Genomic DNA, 19548 nt, shown 5'->3' on the forward strand with positions numbered 1-19548 from the left:
CAAACACAGGGTCAGCATCTGAACACAGCAGCTCAGGGAAGACTTATATGGAATGACCAAGCTTCAACAGGGCGGATGGAAGATGGAATGATGCTGGGAACAAGCAGGCAAAGCTAAGACACAAGGCAGCGTGACGGCCTCTGTCCCATCCTTCCGAAAGGGGCAGAGCTTAACAGACCACACAGCGCCACACTGGAAATGTCTAGAAGGGGTTCACACCTAGGCCTACCTCTCCAAAGCCCACCCATTCTAGCTGGAAAAACACCTGGCTTGCTCACAAGCCGCTCGGAACCACACTGTGCTCCAGGGTCATCCCAGAGCAGGAGGCACAGGATCGCATCCATACAGTTCTTGGACACCTCCAGCTAGAGAGACTACACAACGCCTCGGGACGACAATCTGTTCCAGTGCTAGGTCACCTGCCCGGCAAAGTTCGTCCCCGTAGCCAAGTGGACCTTCCTGTGGCACCGGAGGCATAGGGCAGAAACTGATGCTCAGGAAGTTCCACCTGCAGGAGGTACCCCAGCACCAGCGTGTCCCACGCGATTCCACCGGGGCCCCGCGCACCCGCGGTGCTGTGTTCTGTACTCTACGTCCTGTGTTCGCCGCGCTCATGCAAATCACGCTGCTGTGCGAAGGCCGATTCCGCGGGTGGCGATGAAGCCGAGCTCTGGCTGAAGAAGCCCCTCTGCCTCCCCGGCGCCTGCAGCGAGGGCCGCACCAGGGCTCGACCGGGAATGCGCAGGCGCGGCCCCGCCACCGCCTCGGGGCGCGCGTCACTTCCGGTTGGGCCGGCGGCCTGTGGCGTAGCGCGGCCCCGTCACGGCCCGGCCCGGCCCGGCCCTGCCCAGGGAGGGCCGCCATGGAGAAGCTGCGGCGGGTGCTGACCGGGCAGGACGACGAGGAGCAGGGTCTGACGGCGCAGGTACGGCCCGGCCAGAGCCCGCTCTCCTTTCCGCGGCGCGGGGGTGGAGCGGCGCTACAGGGCCCGGGCTCCGTGTCTCGGGCGCTGCCGCGTTCCCCCCGCTGCTTTCCCCCGTCCCCGGCCTGCACCCAGGCACACCCCGCTGCCTGCCCCACCGTGTCAGAGCGGGGCGGGCAAAGGAGAGACCGAAGTTTGCGGCGTGCGCCGAGGGACGGGGCTAGTGGGCGGCAGGCTCTGCCCGGAGGACGAGGTTTGGCGAGTTACTTTCGTGTAAAGCTTTCGGCTGTGTTGGTGGCTTGGGATCCTTGAGTTTCTTCGAAGTTTTCTTGTGCTTAAGCAGGGAGCTTGAACCAGATAATATGCTATGCTCCCTTCCAACCCGACTGAGTCTGCGATTCAGTGTAAATTGTTTCTCCATTACCTTTATGCCCTTAAATTTGTAGAAACAAAGGTTTTCTTTAGACAAACTAGTTTTGTCTACATTCTGCTGAAGTTACTTTTTGCCCCTTATTCCTTAAGTGTGGCTTAATTTTTCTATTTCCTTGCCATTATCTTCCTCATTGTTAGCAGGCTTTTTTGTTTCGTTTTTACTGTGTTTGAAGACCATACATTCCTGAGAACTAATCTCTGGGATGAAGCAAAGCTGAGCATTCTTACAAAGAACCATTTATTCCTTTAGCTCCCTCTTAATTCATGTGACTGCAGGTCAAAGTGCCCTACATCAAGGAATATCTACTGCTTGCTACTTCCAGACTGCTGGAGCGTGGTGGAGGAGGCTGGAATGTGGCTGGGATCTGGGCTGTGGCTCACAAACCTTGGGGAACCAGCACAACCTGAGCATAGCTGGCATAATGTTAGTTGTAGCAGCTTGCTGCTGGCATGCTTCACTTGGTTTTGCGTTGAGTTGCATTTGGTCTTCAAGGTTCATTAATTTGGCTTCTCTGCCACGGCAAAGCACCTAAATTGTGTCCACTGATTCTGGAAACAGTGTAGAATCTGTGCCCTTTCACACCAGAACTGGCTGCCAGCATTTGGAGGGGATGCTTTACCTCCTGTTCTTCTCAGGATTATTAAAGAAATACTTTCCAAGAGAATTGATTATTCTGCCATCACCAGGCACATTTCACGCAAGGCATGTGATAGTGACGCAGTTTTCTGTTACTTGATGCTGTGATAGTTGTTTTAAGGTGGCAGTCAGTAGATAAATGCTTGGATATTTAATGCTTTTATATGTGAGGTTTATATCCTGTGGAGAGAACTGAACTAATAATGTGTCTAATTTGTTTAATGTCAGTAATTAAACTATATAGGATTTCACTATTGCATGTAATGATGCTGTTACAACCAGAAAAAGACTTCAAATAAGAAAAATCTGCCTATACTTAAAGTCTGTTCAGTACATGATAGAAGAAAACTTATAAACATATCTTGGGTGCACTGCAAAGGAGCTTCATGCTGAGATGAACCAGAAAGATCTTTAAAATAAATAAATACCCCCTGACTTTAAAAAAAAGTCAAGTGTTTAGATCAGGCAATTTCTCAGCTGTATTTTTCTCTCAAGGTAGCAATGTGTTTTTAGAACAGTGGAAATCAAGCCTCTTTTTAGACAGGAAATTCATATGTGACATTCACTAAAGCTAGAGCTGAGTGGTGCTGACTATTTTTAAAGTGTGTGTGTTAGAGCAAAAAAAGTGTGTGCACTCATGCAGAGAGGAACACTTGGTAAGAGGTGGGGCTGTGAAAGAAAGTGTGAGGTTATGCATTGTGTGTGTAAAGTCTTCAGCTGTTTTCATCATTTTTCTGCAGACTAGTCATGTGTTTGGCTGAAAACAAAGGCCCTCTCTTTGGAATATCTGATAGTTGTGTAGTTGCCATCATATGGTTCTTATCCATAGATCTCTGTATTCTTTCCCTAGATTTTTGCAGAACCATTATGAAGTCACAAGTCATTCCTGCTAAGTAGAAGACAAGTCTATAATGAAAGAACTGTGTGATGATTCAGTGAAGTCTTTCTATACTTTCTAAACTCTTCAGATGACCAGCTGTTTCTTGCTGCAATTAGATCCATTATTCTAAACATAATTTTAAAAAGGGAATGAATTGCCAAAAAGATCAATAATAAATAATAAATGTAGCTGTGTTATGATATTTTCAGGGCAGAATTATGCTGTGTAGTTTTATCAACACGAAAACGAATGTAAAATGTAGTGTAAAATAGTCCATGTGATGATACATTGGATGTTGCATGACAGCTGACAGCTGCTTAAAGCACTCAACAAGATTTCAACAAAGAGGAATAGACCAGGTATTTCATATATTTTTAAAAGAGATTTTATATTACATTTCTTATATTTAATTTCTTATGTTTCTTGTGTTTTACTTTAAACTGCTGATAGGAGTACATATAAGGAGGCTTGTTGGGGAAAGATGAGAATGTATCTCTAGAAATGTTTTTTTCACTATGGCTTAGAAACTCAATTCTGCAAATTTACTCAATGTTTCTTTGAATTTTCCCCATTACTTGCATATATACCATTGAGAAAAGATGTAATTGTTAGCTTTTGGACTAGTAAAATAAAGTGGTTCTGTTTTTCTGTTTCCCCACATGGAAAACTCTTAGAAAATCATTAATATATGGGGGGAGCCCAGGTGGGTGTTCAGAGCCACAAGAAATATTTTTGATCAAAGGCAGCCTTGTGGATTATCTTCATATTGTTTATGGTGTGTCCATTGCAGACTATTCAGAAATGATGCTGTTATTGATACTTATAACTCATGTATCAGGCTATTGCAAGGCTGTTCCTTATGTTTCAGAAAGTCTCCATTCCAAATTCATGTCCACTTAGGATTTCCTCTTGATCTTTGGATGTCTTGGGCATTTCTTTCATATACTATTAACTTGAAATAGCTGTGAATAAAAAGCTTTGCTTCTTGCCCAGGAGTTTGGCATTAAAGTTTAGCAGTAGAAAACTAAGGATTTCCTTTTGTTGATTTCAGTTTAATTTTTCTTTTACTTGTTAGAAACAAGCTGATAAGCAGTACAGCAATATGGGTATGTTTTGCAGGAATTCCCTTGCCACCACTGCTATGTAGTTCTCCACACAAACTACAGATATGGAACATGCCTGGCAATTTTTTCAGTCTCCTAAGTAAAAGCTTTTGCTAATGCATATACCATAGACTGCAATGGCAACTCCTTTTATCTGAAATCTGAGATTAGCTGTATAATTTATGTCAGACACACAAAAGAATCTTTAGCACCTTTGCCTTGCTTCCTGCTTTAGTTGCAAGGGCAGCTTAGACTTCCTTTTTCTTAGGGTTCATAGTTTCTGAGAACCTAAGCTGTTACCTCGGGGTGTCTCATGGTCCCTAGTATAGAAATTACTGCCTGCAGCACCTGTGATAGGGTACATGCAATGTCAGAAATTCAGCTTCTAGAGTGAACCTGGCATTTTAGCACAAGCTGGTGTCTCTGGTTTATGCAGCTGAAGTGTGTATCTCTGACTCAACTTCTGCAGCAAGGTGCTTCTCTGCAGCGTGAAACAGGTGGAACGTTGCCTTGGAAAGGCAATGAGTTCCATTGCCTCCATGAAACTCAAAAAGTGTAAATTATAGAATATCCTGACTTGGAAGGGACCCAAAAGGACCATTGAGTCCAGTTCCTGGCCCTCAACAGCACCATCTCCAGGCGTCACACCGTATGCCTGGGTGCATTGTCCAAATGCTTCTTGAGCTCTGTCAGGCTGGTGCTGTGACCACTTTCCTGGGAGCCTGTCTCAGTGCCCAAACACTCTCTGGGTGAGAAACCTTTTTCTGATAACCAGCCTAAACCTCCTTTCACAGCTTCAGCTCTTCCCTCATGTCGAGTCTCTGGTCACCACAGAGAAGTGGTCAGTGTCTGCCCTTCTGCTTCCCCTCATAAGGAAGCTGTAGACTGCAGTGAGGTCTTCCCCCAGTCCCCTTTGGTATTATGGACTAAGAAAATGCATTACCACATCCCCAGTTTCAGGATTTCAAGCACTACATTAAATAGGTTCAGCTTGACAACATAGATGGTGACATCATTGGGAATGGTTGGAAGGATGAGCCTTCATTTTAATACCATTTAATGTATTTAGTTTTGTTATTACACAGAATGCTCTTGCAGCCCTCATGCCACAGCTTATCTTCATGTGCATATATTTTCAATCAGTTTTTAAGAGTTAAAGCCATAAAATGTATCAAACTTTTTGGGGTTTGTGGTATTTTTTGCTCCAAGCCTTTGTGTGGTTCTCTTATTTCTTGTACTGTTTGTTGTTTTTTTTCCACACCTCTTAAGTGTTAGGGAATTAAATGAAGATAAAGCTGTTTTCAAGTTTATTTGAAGAATGAAATGTCCTGGTAGTCACTTCAGGAACACTGTCAGGTAATAAGATTAGAAGAGTAGTAAGTGGCAGCAATGAGCCTGATGCACCTGAATTAAGGATTTATCTTCATCCTATCCCTGTTTTCTAGGCAATCTGAAATATGTGTGTTGGGTTACTGATATTTTTGGCCTATCTGCACTTCATTTCTGAGCAGAGATGGAAAGGATTTTTACTCTCTGTGTGTTTGTGCTTGTGATTAGTTTTATGGATAGGTGTAACTAAGGGCATGATTGAAATACATATTTTCAGCTGTGTGCTACCAGCTAGGAATTCAGGACTCTGGCTATCAAACATCATTTAAAATACTAAACCGTCGTTCAGTTACTGTTTTTGTTTATTTCTTTAATGCATACATAAGGATAAAGTGTTGGACCTAACAAGGTAAGCTGCATCATCTGACCTTTGGAAAGTTCTGTCATCACAGCATCTTCAGGTGTGCATGCATGTGGCAGTCTTTTATTAGACTAGATAAGGATTCTTTGTTTGTACAGATATGAAATTGTTTTAACCAGATTTCCTTGGTTAGCTTACCACTGCTTGAGAGAGAAATTTCTCAAGAGATAAGGAGAAATATCATTGGCTGGGGAAGATCTATCAGGTATATTTGGTTAATAAGGCTTGATTAAAATACCTGTTAAGAAGATAACAAGAGAGTAAGTTTGCCTGTGACGTCTGAACAAATAGGAAAGTTGTTTTTTTAAAATAATTTTTATCTAAGCTGACGCAACACTTCACTTACTAGGCCAGTTTAGAACAGAAATTACATTTAATTGTAGTGACCTGGAGTAAGATGAAATGTATTGTTCTTACAGCATGGGTGGAGATGAGCTGAGCATGTCTACCAAATCACTTCTGCTGAAAGGAGCCTTTCTGCCAGACACATGGCCCTGCCTCTTTCCTTACTTCAGCCCTGCTGCTTTTCTGACAGCTTGCAGAGCTGGCTTGGCTCATTAGCCAAGTCAGCAGAATAGAAGGAACACTAATTCTGTTCTCATGTCAGGAGTTGTGTCAGGTAGCTCAGCTCATTATGTTCTGGAGTCACTCTGGAGAAGCAGGAAGTGAAATATTCCCTTTCAGCAAGTTAACTTAGTCTGATGAGACAAACTGTTAGTCTGCCTACACCTTCAGGAAGGTAATTGGAACAGTAATGGGAGTTGTAAATGCTTGCAGTGGATACTTGGCATTACTATGTACTAGGGATTCTCTCTAGTAACAGGAAAAGGTGGTAATTTCTATAGTAACCTACAGTGTTGCACGAATAGATTAATTCCGCTGCAAATTGCTGGAAGATCCATTCATTCTTTTGATTTGGTACAATTGTGACTCTTTTCAATTGAGTGGTGATAAAAAAATCTGTTTGAAAGTGAAGCAGCATTGCTTGCATGCCAGGATATACCTTTATGGGTTTTGTCTTTTTTGTTTGTTTGTAAATATGTTTCCATATGTTCCAGACTAATATGATTTTGTAATATGAAAGAATTCAGACACAAGCAACTGTTAGGCAAGGTAAAATAATTATTTCCAGCTAAAAATGATTTTGTTTGAAATTAAGGACTATGGTGGTAAGGAAAAAATTGTCCTTTAGATTGTTCTAAACTGGGTTTGTAATATCATCTTTTTCCTATCTTATTAAGGTCCTTGATGCCTCAACACTCAGCTTTGGTACTCGAGTCAGATGGTTTGCCATATGCTTTGTTGCTGGCATTGTGTGTTCTTTTCTTGTAAGTAAAGTTATTTCTTTCCTTGTGCTTTATTACTTTTTTACAGTTGAACCTCATTCCTTTTATGTGTGATTCCATGTTTGTTTTATCCTGCATTCTAAATGTTTTATTTATTTATTTAACTGGACGTTAAATTATAATTGGCTGTGTCAATCTATAAATTATTATTTTGGCCATTTTTCTTCCAGTTACAGAAGAGAGCATTTTTACTGTAGCATAATACATTTTCTTACTCTAAAAGGTTTGAACACTGACAAAATACTCTCTATTTTTTGTAATTGGTGTATTAGAAAAGAGGTGTGTACCCACCTTATTTTTATTCCCTCCAGTAAAAGGAAATAAGAGGGGGGAAGCTTGAAAGGTTTGTAGAGGCTGAAGAAACCACAGTTGTAGCATGAAGGCTTTGGATTTAAGTTCGGTGGAAAGAAGAGATGTCTGGAAGTAAGAGTTCTAAAACGTTTCTATTCAGCCTCAGTGTGTGTATTTAGGCTGCAAACCCAAGTGGTTGATTGGAGGAGAGTATTAGTGCAGCTTTATGATATTTTATGTTGTGTGCAGAGGTGTACGGTGTACAGTGGGGCATTGTAACAAAAGTGAAAGTGTTGTGAAATAGGATATAAACAGTACAAATAAATGTGTTCAAACATTGCCTAGTTGTAAAAATATCTAGAAATCCAGTGATTTTTATTGCCAGCAGGTGGCAATAGAAGAGTGCTGGGGTAGTGACTGTTGCAACTCTGAGAGCAGTGTGCTCTGCTAGTGTGTGTCAAAATGATGTTCTTCATAGTATGATGTTGTATTTATAGACTACAGAATCTAAAAAAATTGAATTAACTATTTGTAAATTTATCAATAAGCTGTCTTTTATAGGGAACAGCATTGCTATGGCTCCCAAAGGGGATCAAACTTTTTGCAGTGTTCTACACCCTGGGAAATATTGCTGCGCTTGCCAGGTATGATTTCTTAGTTATTGATTTTAGAAAATTGGCCTCCTTTTCAGCTACATTTCCATTTTCTTTTACTCTGGAGTGCTGCCTCTGTTGTGTATAAACAGCATTGTTTTGTATTGAATGCTAATAACAAAAACTTGTTTGTTTTACAGTTTTGTTGTTTATCAGTTACCTTACCTGTTTGTGGATGCATCACAACTGCTATTTGAAGTATGAATAACAAATTTCTAGCGGAAAGTTTTGTACTTTTTACAAAGTAAAAGTCCTTGCTAAGTCCTTCTGCCGGGTACAGAAGTACCTCAGCTTCAGGAGCAAACTAGTAGTCTGCCCTCTGTATGGATACTTGGTTACTATAAGGACCTTTATGCTTATAAAAAAGATCATCCTGTTTCCAAGAAAATTTTCAAAAAGGAAACATTCAGGAAATCCTTGTTTTGACTGTAATGCTGAAGGCAGAAGCTAAAATTTGCTCATAGTGTATTTTTAAACTCTCTGTTCCATGTAACAGTTAGTCCTAAAAGATTTGCAGAAGGGGGCCTCTTAAGATTGAAAACTTTCACAGTTTGAAAGACACATAAGAAACAACTTAGTATCTTTAAGGTATTTTCACTTTCTGTTTGTCCTCCTTCTCTTATTATCTTAGTGTAGTTGAGGCACGGCCATGGGACTCAAACTCCATGGAGTCTTGTCTTGACTTTCACAGACTGACTTTAGTCAAGTAGCTTAACTTTTGAGTCAAAGCATTTTTAATCTGTTAGAACTCAGGCAATGTGACACTAACATTTGAGAGATGTGAAGATACTGCTTTTCCTCAACAAATTTCTTAGGAGACAATAATGTCTATACTGACTTTGAGTCTCAGTTGTAGAACTACTCCATCTCATACTAAAACAAGACAAAAAGTTAATACTGGAGACAGGCAAAGCTAAGTGTTTGCCTTTCTCTCCATTATCTTACTCTTTATTCTCTGTTGTTGGGTAGGGGTGAGATTTTTTGGTTGTGTTGTTTATACCTGGTACTTTGAGTGTGTTTTCACTTCTTCAACTTAAATGAGCTTTTTCGAAACTTAGTACTAATTGAGTCTAATTGAGTTAAGAGGAAAGTTTTTACAGACTAGTATTCCTCTAAGGAGAATGCTGAAAAACTTTAGTCTGCACTCCAGCTAAAATTAGAAGAAAAAAGAGGCCCATTTTCCCTTCAGTAGTCCTTTTGGATATAAAAAACAGGCAACTGTGTTCTAAGAACAGTAGGAGATGACAATGAAGTCCCAAACTGGCAAGCAGATTTAAACTTTTCCAGGCTTGTTTACAAGTCTGTTTAAACCAAAATGCAGTTACCATTCAGGGATGCTAAGTGCGTCTCCTAGAGAATGGTGTATCTTAAAGAATTATTCTGTTTAACTGGAGGGTGTCTAGAATTTTTTTCCAGCCTTTCTTTCTGCTCTGTATGGAATCTCTTCTCATCTCTGGAGCTGCTCTTGTGCAGAAGGTCTTATCAATATGAATTAGATTACAAACAATGCATTTTTCTTTGTTTATTTTTTCTGCCTATTTTATGTGGCCAAACTTAACTCTGTTTTACCACTGTATTTTTCTCATCCCAATCCTTCCACTAGCTAACTAATATTTTCTTTTAGTTCTTCACATCCCCTTTTTTTGGTCTTAATTTAATTTTATGTCTCAGCAGACAAGATGAAAAAATACTGAGAGAAAAATAATTTGGATTGCAGTGAATGCAAAATTTTTCTTTTTCTATTGAATTGTGATAACTTTTTTCCATTTAATATGGACATTTGGGGTCTGTCTGCATCAGATAAAAAAAAGTGAAGGAGATACATGTACAAAGTTGCTGATAGGAGAACATCTGGATGTGGAAAATTGAGTTCTGTTTGCTACCTGGAATGTGGATTCCCATATTTTCTCTGTCGTAGAAGGCTTATGATTGATTTCAGGAGGAAGCTCTATCAAACTCTTCCCTGCTTCATTTCATGACAAAATGATTGACTAGAAAAGGAGTTAGACTAGGTTTTCTGCTCTGTAGTAAAGCATTCAGACCACCACAAGATTACAAGCATTTTAACTCTCTCATTAAATTTCTGTGTTTTCTACAAAGCAGAATGACGAGGAAGAAAGAGACTGATCTCAAATATTTGAAGCCTGACAGTTACTCCTGAGGTTGTGAACTCTTAGTTCAGATGGCATTTCTTTGCATAAAAAGGTACAGCATGTGGTGTTGCTGATGGTTTTCATTCTCCCCTCAAATTAACTACAGAGCAGGAAAAAGCAGGAGGATTAACATAAGCTACTGAAGTTTTTCCTGCCTTTTTGCTGGCTGAGTTTGACTAAAAGAGGTAGAGCTTCCCTGTAACCTTGATTGTAGCTACTTGCATTCTGCCTGGGTAAAAAAAAAAAAAATTCTTGGTAAACAAAAGTTTTCTACAGCAGGTTGGTCTTTGTAACTTGACATTATTTTGGCAAGTCAGTTGTTATAATGGCTTCAGCACAAAATTCAGCAGACTTCAACTTGGTAACTCCTCTATACTTATAATGTTTTGTTTTGGTAACGTAAAGAGCTCCAACCACTATATTTGTTCTCATTATCTTTCCTGAAATCTTGGATATGATCTCATTTACTTCTGCAGTTGAGTTTTCTCATCTTATCTATTATGGTGCCTGCCACCTTAAAATAACAAGCAAAACATCTTGACCACCCACCCATGTCTAAATCCATATAGATCTACTTATAGTCATTGTTCAATATCCCCCCATTTTGTATCTCTTAACATGATTTAAATTTAACTGTAACTGCACTGCTTTCTTAATCGTCTTTATTTATAAATGGCATGCAGCACCATCAAACAGATTATTAGTGGAAATGTGTCTTCTTATTTGATGAAAGAGTTCATGAAAACTGATTTGCTTCTATGCTCTTCTGTTATTCCTTAAGTATATCCTTGTCACACTCTGTCCTCTCTTATCTCAACCAATATAAGTGTCCTTGTATTTGCCTGTTACTTTTTTTCACTATGGTAATATTTTGGAAAGAATTTCGTGACCAAGGGTGACTCATAAACTGTTGCCAGGGCTGAATTCATGGAGTATTTCACCTTCTGTTCTAGTTAGTTTCTGTTGCTAAGCACTGAAATATCTTTTTTTAAAGCCTTTGTAGTCATCTATCTGTTGGAAAACTGATTAATTACCTGTAGTGTTTTAGAAAGAGTTATTTGAAAGTGATTTACAATTTGTTTTGTTTTTTCTCTCCTATTAGTACATGTTTCCTCATGGGGCCACTGAAGCAACTGAAAGCAATGTTTGATCCAAAACGATTAATAGCTACAATTGTGATGTTGGTAAATATACTATCTTTGTTTCCTTTTATTAAAGTTTCCCTTTAGCCTGAAAGCTAAATTTGATGCTTTAGTAAAGGGAGGTTATTTCTCAGTCTGCCTCTTTCTTCTGCAGAGAAAGCTGTAAGTCACAAAGATCATCTGGCTCCTTTCTGTGAACATCTGTGTTTTTGTCTTTCATGATTTTTTTTATTAATAATTTTGTGTTAAATGTTCCTTACGAAATATCTCTTAGTAAATGGTAATAGCAGATTAATTGTTTTTAATTTATTTTCTAAAATATTTTCTTTAAAAACAAGGGGAGAGACTTTTTAACTACTGTGAAAAGTCAGTGGCCCCCAAGTGTAGCTTGACAGTTGTTTTGTGGCTACAGCTCGGCCTGTAAAGGTCAGTGGTTCAGCACTTTCAAGGCAGTGGAGAAAATTAATTTATTTCCCCAAGGTCTGGCAGCCCCATGTTCAACTTTGAGATGCTCCATTGTGACATACCTGGCTCCTTCACTTCCATGACCATAACTTCTTCTTCCAGGAGGATGGGGAAAAAGCCTTCTCCTCAGTATCAGAATTCCTATACCAAAGCTCTATATTAGGTAGTTAAAACAACTTTCTTCCCTTGCTGCTTCTCTGTTGAATACTTTTCTCTCTTGTTCCTACTGATTTGTTTCAACTTTTATTTTTGAAATGTATGTGGCTTTCCTTTTCTCCTTATCATATAACTTGTTTTTCTAGTTTGGTGGCTAAGAAAGTCTTCATAATCTTTTTCTGGATGGCTGTTATATGGAGGTTGCATATTCTTCCTCTTTCCATCCTTTCCTTCCTACATTAAAAAATAGTTATAATCTTATTTGAGAAGCTTACATATGCCCCTGTCTTTTGAGGAAGTAATTTGGTCATTGCTTGGACTCCAAACTTTGTTTAAGAGGTTTGTTGTGTTTTGAGTGTTTTTGTTTTGTTCTGTCATTATTTTCAACTCATAGCAAGTTACAAGTCCTAGGAGGGTTACATTTTGTAAGCGTGAATTAAAAATGTCCAAGATTATCTCTGGTTCTCCATAGAGTCTCTGTTTGCTGAGCCTGAATTCTCCAACACTTTATAGCTGTGGGCTTTTTCCAATGAAACTGAGAGCCTAAGCCAGACACTTAAAATAGGAGGCACAAAAAATAATTTTGCTTCGCTGATCCTGTCATCCACTGTGCTCAGACATGGTGACAAAGAAAATAATGTGCTTTGAAGGCTGTAAAAACAAAACACATCAGGGAAATGGAAAGAGAATGGAGAGCAGAGCAAACGCTACCTGTTCAGAGAGGCTACCAGCAAAATTGGGAAAATGAGAATGAAAGGTTTCATTTAATAATGAACATGAACATTGGATAAGAGCTAAGACTTTTAGTATGGAAATTTCAGTAAAACAGAGAAGAACTGCTAAATTTAAAGTTTTGAGAACTTGAGACAATTTTACTGTTTTAATCCCCATCCTAACACAAAGCTAGAATTGTAGGAAGTTCAGGAGTCACAAACATTATCGGAAAATTTCAAGAGTGTGTTACTTTTCGTCTTTTCAATAAAACACCAACACTTTTTTTCAAGTGAAAATCAATTTGTGGTTTTGTTCTGTTTTGTGTAATGAAAAATGGAGGAAGGCAGTTAGGATCTAATGGAAAAGTTCTAAGTGATGGTTAAGCTTGCACAAATGGTGTGTTTATTTGGCATAGTGAACCATATCATTGTAACGTTCCATCTGAAGTGTTTAAGGACATTGAACAAAGCTTCATGTGAGCTTTTTCACTGTACCTGAGGCAGCTGCTCCCTCGTGGACTCCTCATTAGTGTCAGATGAAAAAACACTGGCAGATGAGGCATAGCCTGTATTTGCCAGATCCTGTAATTGAGAATGGATGCTTTTAATAAAGGGTTGTTCATAGCGATGTACACATCTTTCTTGTCAGAGACAGCTGTTATGAATCCAGCTTCAAAATGATAGTATGTACTGGAATAAGAGAGTAGCAGTTACCAGATTTCGTGATTCCTTTCAGTAAAGCTTTATCATCTAAGCCCACCTCTTAATAGAACCAACACATAGGGGTGCACACACAGGCTTATACTCCTGCTGGTTCCTCAAGTCAACTCCTGCCTTTCAAGACTTGTCTCAGCCCTTCTGGCCGTGCTTACTTCATACTGTGCTTTGGAAAACTCCGTGGAGTTCATCATATAGTCACTGTGTGACAGCCTTCAGCTCCTCTTGTTTCATCAGTCAATTTTCAAGTGCTGATTGCCCATTCAAAACATGGAAATTGTTACTGTACTTGCTTCGTTGTGTATTTGAATACTCATTCTTTTTTTTTTTTCTTTTGTCTCTCCTTCTCACTCCAGCTTTGCCTAATATTGACTCTGTGTGCTGTATTCTGGGTAAGTGAGAATACTTTTTTTCTGAAAAGAATCTCAGTTAGTTTATTGTATTGTAGCTTTAAGATACAGTTCAGTGGTGGAGGAACGGTGAGCTCATGTGTATGGTGTTTTTGTTGTCAGCTGCAGTTGAGCTTAGGTGGAGTGATAAGCCTGCTAACTGTAAAGCAAATGCATCCTTCTACCTGCATGTGATGTAGATGAGAATGCAAAATCTAGAGCATCGGGTTCAGTCTGCAGAACTCTAGAATAAAATCTAAGAAAAGCAAGTTCAAAAATTGTTTTGTTTCAGTGATGCATATTTATTTAGGAAAATATCAGAGAGTGTATAGCCATCTTTAGAAGCCATGGATACAGAATACTAAGCTGGTTAAGATTAAAAAAAAATAAAAACAACCCAGAAGTATCTTTAAGCATTTTCATTGAAAACTAACTGTAGTTGCATTCCATAGAAGTAAATATGTCACTGGAATGAATTTCCGTATTCGCAGAAGTACAGTGACGTGAGTGAGTGTTAACACTGATGTTGTTAGGTATTTCCAAAGCTAGGAAAGGTTTACATAGCATGATGCTAATGGAGTGATGGATCAAATGAAGGAGAGGTGTTGGGAAAGAAACAGCAAATTAAGACAAGGAAATTTAGGCATTGTCACTTAAATAAATTCTTGATTGATTCTCTGCTAATTGTTTGCAGTATAGACTGGTGTGGTGCAGAATTAAATGACTTGGAGTATTTGCTTTATTTTTCTTTAGTGGAACAAAAAAGGTTTGGCAATGCTATTCTGCATATTGCAGTTCTTGGCAATGACCTGGTAAGATTCTTAAAATTCCTTCTAATTTCTTCTCCCTGCCCCTACACCCGCATGATTATGAACCTATATATATGATTCGCATATAAGTGTGCCCAAATGCTAGCCTCAATCTGTTTTTCACAGCTAGGTTGTGTAACTCCAGCAAAATCTATATTCAATCATCTTGCAAAAATGGTAATTTGAAGTATATTCTGCAATGTGTGAACTTATCTAAAGCCTTATGAAAGGAATACATGTGCAAAAAAAATTTCATACCTTTTCTTGTTGTAAAAGTAACAGTATACTCTCCTCTTTTTCAAATTCTAACTATTTTTTGATTTTTGAAGTGAAAGAAACTAAAAAGCATTTTCATAGGGTGTGTCCTGCCCCAGGAATATACTGGGTAAAGGGTGGGTGGATGTGAGAGGGTGAATTTAGTGCAGCAAGTGCTGTGGTGGCCATGAGTGCACTCAGAGGGGCTGGGTTTGGCAGTGTGTGAGTGCAGTCAGGTGAATGCTTGCAGGCCTGGCAGAAGTTCTGGAAGTCAGTGCTTTTTCCACAGGGATACACGTTTTGTGTCCTTGTCCCAGGTGAGTTACTTAGTGCTCACTCTCAGGCAACCCAAGGTGACCACAAGGTGACCGCAACAAGCAAGGTTGTTGTTTGAACTTGCCGTGAATACACAGAGTCTGTACTGAACGTGGGTCTGAGGACAAGGAGCCATTTGTTCAGGACAGGGACTGTTGGGCATGGTGCTAGATAGAGGGAAAACCACTAGCTCAGACTGTGGTCTGTGTGTTTGCAGCAGACAGTTCACGTTTGTTAAGTGTCCTGGGGTTTGATCAGGCTGGGCATGAGAACACTGCCTGGACGCTTGTGAGAAGCAAGTTTCAGAGAATAATAGAATTGTCAGCTGTCTGAGTGTCACAGTTGTGGAATATTATTTATCCTACAGCATGTATCTGTATTTAGTTACATAAATGATGTTATTAGATGTATATTTGCATAGTAATTTAGATTAACTTTTTCCAGTTTAAAAGACATCTCTAGCATCTTGAGTACTGTTTTCTCAGAAATCTCTATTCCTTTTGGATTTAGCAATAGTAAGTCTGCTTTTTTAAGTTCATGCACAATAGAAGTTGTGAACTACATTAAAAAAAAAAAAGAAACCCAACCAAATTCATGTCACTATATTTAGTTATTGTCCAAACATGTCATCTTTTCTCAGGTAAGCATTAAATTGAATAGGTAATCTTGTTTAAAATTTTGTTACAACGGGTTGATTTTATTAATGCTGGGCTAAAGTGAAGTAATTTGGTTCTAGGAGAGACATGAACACTCTGCAAATATACTTTTTTCCTCTTTTTTTCAGGTATAGTCTGTCTTATATTCCTTTTGCAAGGTGAGTCTGTATAATAATTTCCATTGTAACAAAGGTCAGTTACCTTTGTGCTGGGGAGGGGTAAAAAGTGCTTTGCATGTGTGTAAAAATATAACATCCTCCCTTTTAATTTTTGGAAAATGGCATAGCTGAACTTAAAAGTCATGCTTAATATAAGCTTTAAATAGAAATACAACACATAGTAATTCTCTTTAATAAATTTCTCTCTAGTTTCCACCATTGAAAATTAATCAAGGTTTTGTTTAAATAATGTCTCCAATGATTTAATAATACAGTGACGCAATAGTGACTTTTCTGGTACTAAAATTAAAGGTAACTTACGGATCTGAAGTCCTAGTTAAAAGCAAACAAACATCAGAGTGGCAGCTTCTGTGTCTATTTCTGAATTCCTCCAGCATTTTTAGGAGGGGCAGAGGCAACACTTTGTCTTTATTTTCATTCTGGCAAGCTTCTCTCTTTTCTTTCATTCTGGTGTTTACAAAAAGGGAATGAAAGCAGACCAAACACATAGTGAAAACACATGCAATCAAATGTAAGAATCTGTTTTATCTATGATTCATGTAAAATGCAGTTTGGAGTTCCTGACAGTGGGGTTTTTTATAAAAAAATAAGCACTTCCATATCATTTAATGAGTCTTGCTGTAGTAGAGGTGTGAGAAAAAAGAACATGAAATACTGTCCATCCGTTTCATCGGGTATTTTCCTGTAGCATTGCCAAAAAAAAAAAAATCTGTACTGTTTTAAGGTTTCAGATTTCATCAAGGAAGGATTTTTTTTAAGATAGTCGTTGATAATTTCAGTGAATAAAACAACTGAACTCAGGCTTCAAACTGTCATTTTACTATTTCTGACAACTCAGGCTAACCCAGTCAGAAGTAGTATTCTAAATTTTTATAGTTCCCATGGCCATGAGACAGTCTCAGTTCATTCCTTTTTTTGTCTTTTTTTTAAATGGCTTTCTCTGTAGAGAAAGCAAGCTGTGCTTCTGGTGTCTGACTTATTCTTTCCTACCAATAGTAATTCTAAGTTCTGGACAGAAAAACATTAGGTTATATGTATCAGTTAATTTCTTTGGGTTTATTTATCTATTAGATTTTATGAACCAAAGAGCTGAATTTTATGCTTTTAGTAATACTGTGATTTCTTTAGGGATTGCTAAGTTATTTGCTTATGTGGAGTGGTATCATAAATTTCTTGCATAGACTGTCTTTCTTATGGGAACAATGATCTAAACCATATTGAGTGCCAGAGAATAGTATTATGTCATTTTTTTTAATTTATGCATTTCACTTGATTTAATGAAATTATCATTCCTTGAAGTTTACTCTACTCATAGTTTGTTCTTCAGAACATTTTACTTGTTCAGGGGTTTGTTGGGGTGGGGGTTGTTGGTTTCTGTTTGTTTTTTCCTAAATTAACTCTCCTGTTGGCTTGGCAACAAAAAGCCCCACCAAGCCAGACCCAAATGAAAACAAAAACAAATGGGACAAAACCAAAACCCCTACAGCTAAGTGACTTTAAGGAGTGATTCTAGTATGTTTCTTTATTTTTTAAACTGACTAGCAACAGAATGCAAATTGCACTCCTTAGTAAGTTGTTACTTTTCTGAGAAAAGGGAAAATAAAGAAGACTAAAGTAAGTGATCTGAGTATAACAGTCAGAAAACAGTTTCTTGTCGACTGAAAAAAGGGAACTCCCCAGCTCTTCCAGACCTTAAGGCTGAACCAGCTCTCTCCATCCTGCAGTGTCAGTGCACACTTCAAACCCTTCAGCTTGTGCTTTATTTCCTTCAATGTCATGGTCCAGCTCCAATGTAGCTTGGAGCCCTGGCAGCTGTGTCTGCATTTCAGCATGGTTTGCAATGCAAACAGCACAGAAAACTCTTGGTACTGACCAGGCTTGAGCCTGGGCTTTAGGCTTTAGCTGTTTTGGTGGAGGCACTCGCACACAGATCGTGTATTGGGTCAGCTATTGATATTGATCTGTCTTTAGTTTCTGCCATATTTGTAATTGTAAATAGGTAATGGTTTAGATGTATATAAACAAGATAACAAATATCTTCACTGACTTTTTTTTTTTTTCTTTTTTAAAGGGATGCTGTGATTAAATGCTTCTCATCCTGTCTAGGGTAAATTAAAACCAGGAACCACTGTCCACTTTAAAAAGCAACTTTTTCCTTTGTAAATTTTGCTCAAAAAACTACTTTTCTACTTCTGAAATACCCAGTAGCAATTTAGTATTTTCCTTGCCTTTTGCACTTGGGAGATTAAATAATTTTTACTAGAAACAGTTTTTTAAATAAGTTTGGAGAATTATTTGTGTTTACCCTGGAATTTCCAGGCTTTTTTTTAAGAAGAAAGTATATTTAAATACTTTATGCAGAGTAGTCTTAACACTACTTTGTATCCAGTTTATTCCCCAGTGGAGGCAAGTCGCTAAGGTCTGGGTAATATGCATAAAGATTGCATTTACAGTTCTGTCTAAAACTTGCAATGTGCCATTTATGTTTGTATATTATCCATTGTATGCTTTTCCAAAGACAGAGTTTTATAAGCATTGTAAAGATTTGGAAGATTATAATTAACTGCTCCTTTGAAATGTCTATACATGTGCCTTATGGAAAAAACTTAATGAGAATGTGAAAGCTATGTTTAAAACCTGTTGGATTTTATTAAAAAAGCTGTATTTTAAATGGGGTTTTTTTAAGACTTTCATAGCTAAATACTTTTTACTAAAAGAACTTATGGCTAATGTATGAATGAGATTTGTGAAATAAATTCATTTTAGAAGTGCCTGATGCATTTTAATTTAGGAATCAGCTACAGAGGGCTGAAAATTTCAGCATTACTCTTGAATGTGAAAGCATAAATGTGTGTATATGACTATATCCAAATGTGTTTAATAGATTTGCAGAAGTGACCTTAAAGGTTCTTTTAGTGTTTAGACAAACTGTTCATTCTGACTTAATCCTGGTAGTAGATTGAAGTACTCTAATACTTTGCCTGGCTCCAGTAAGAGGTTCTCATGTCTAATTTTTTCAGCTAAGAACTGTCCAATTGTTCTGGAGTGAAGTTAAATCTTTGATGGTTGATACTATGTTGCAGGAGGTTCTGTTTTGCACAGGATGGATGTGCTTCCTTATGTGTGTTCAAAATTGAGTTGGTTTGGATTTTTTTTCTGTTGATGCACAAATCTAGGAGAAGGAATGGCTTTGAAAAGACATGATCAGCAGTGTCAAGAGGGGGAAACCTCAGTGTTTTTACTATTCAGAGTTCAGGCTAAAGAGACAAATCGTGGTACAGTATGTTCTTGTTAAATCTCAGTGTATGTTGCAAAACATAGCAACAACTTTTGGGGAAGCTGTGTACAGGGTGATTGCATTATTTTGCGGCTAGACTTCCAACTAAGCCACACCTTTTAACTGATCAGTAACAATAAATTTCCAGGGAGGCATCCTCCCTGCAGGTGATAGGGGGGCCATGTAGTCCTGGCCCCACAGCAGGTTCTTGGGCTCGCTAGTGCTGTGTGATGTAGGGACAGCTACTCCAGCTCTGCCCACAGCCCTGGCTACTGGGGCACCTTTGGCTGAACTTCTGGTTCCTTTCA

The 19548-nt window shown here is 38.6% G+C and overlaps 1 protein-coding gene across 5 annotated transcripts; it reads left to right on the forward strand.

The window, feature by feature from the left end:
* Positions 1–757: 757 nt before the first annotated feature.
* On the forward strand, positions 758–18734 carry SFT2D1 (SFT2 domain containing 1). Of its 5 annotated transcripts, XM_062490222.1 has the most exons (9): positions 761–925; positions 6966–7052; positions 7923–8005; positions 11270–11351; positions 11877–11937; positions 13717–13752; positions 14503–14561; positions 15913–15942; positions 18035–18734. In XM_062490222.1, exons 1-8 carry the CDS (start codon positions 863–865, stop codon positions 15916–15918), a joined length of 477 nt encoding a protein of 158 aa, XP_062346206.1. In that variant the 5' UTR covers positions 761–862; the 3' UTR covers positions 15919–15942; positions 18035–18734. The 5 variants fall into 5 exon arrangements, with proteins under 5 accessions (XP_062346207.1, XP_062346206.1, XP_062346203.1 ...); XM_062490223.1 differs by lacking the exon at positions 14503–14561 and having other exon boundaries at positions 758–925; XM_062490219.1 differs by lacking the exon at positions 11877–11937 and having other exon boundaries at positions 767–925.
* The last annotated feature ends 814 nt before the right edge of the window (positions 18735–19548 follow it).

The sequence above is a fragment of the Cinclus cinclus genome, chromosome 3 (assembly GCF_963662255.1).
Source record: "Cinclus cinclus chromosome 3, bCinCin1.1, whole genome shotgun sequence".
NCBI classification, from domain to species: domain Eukaryota; kingdom Metazoa; phylum Chordata; class Aves; order Passeriformes; family Cinclidae; genus Cinclus; species Cinclus cinclus.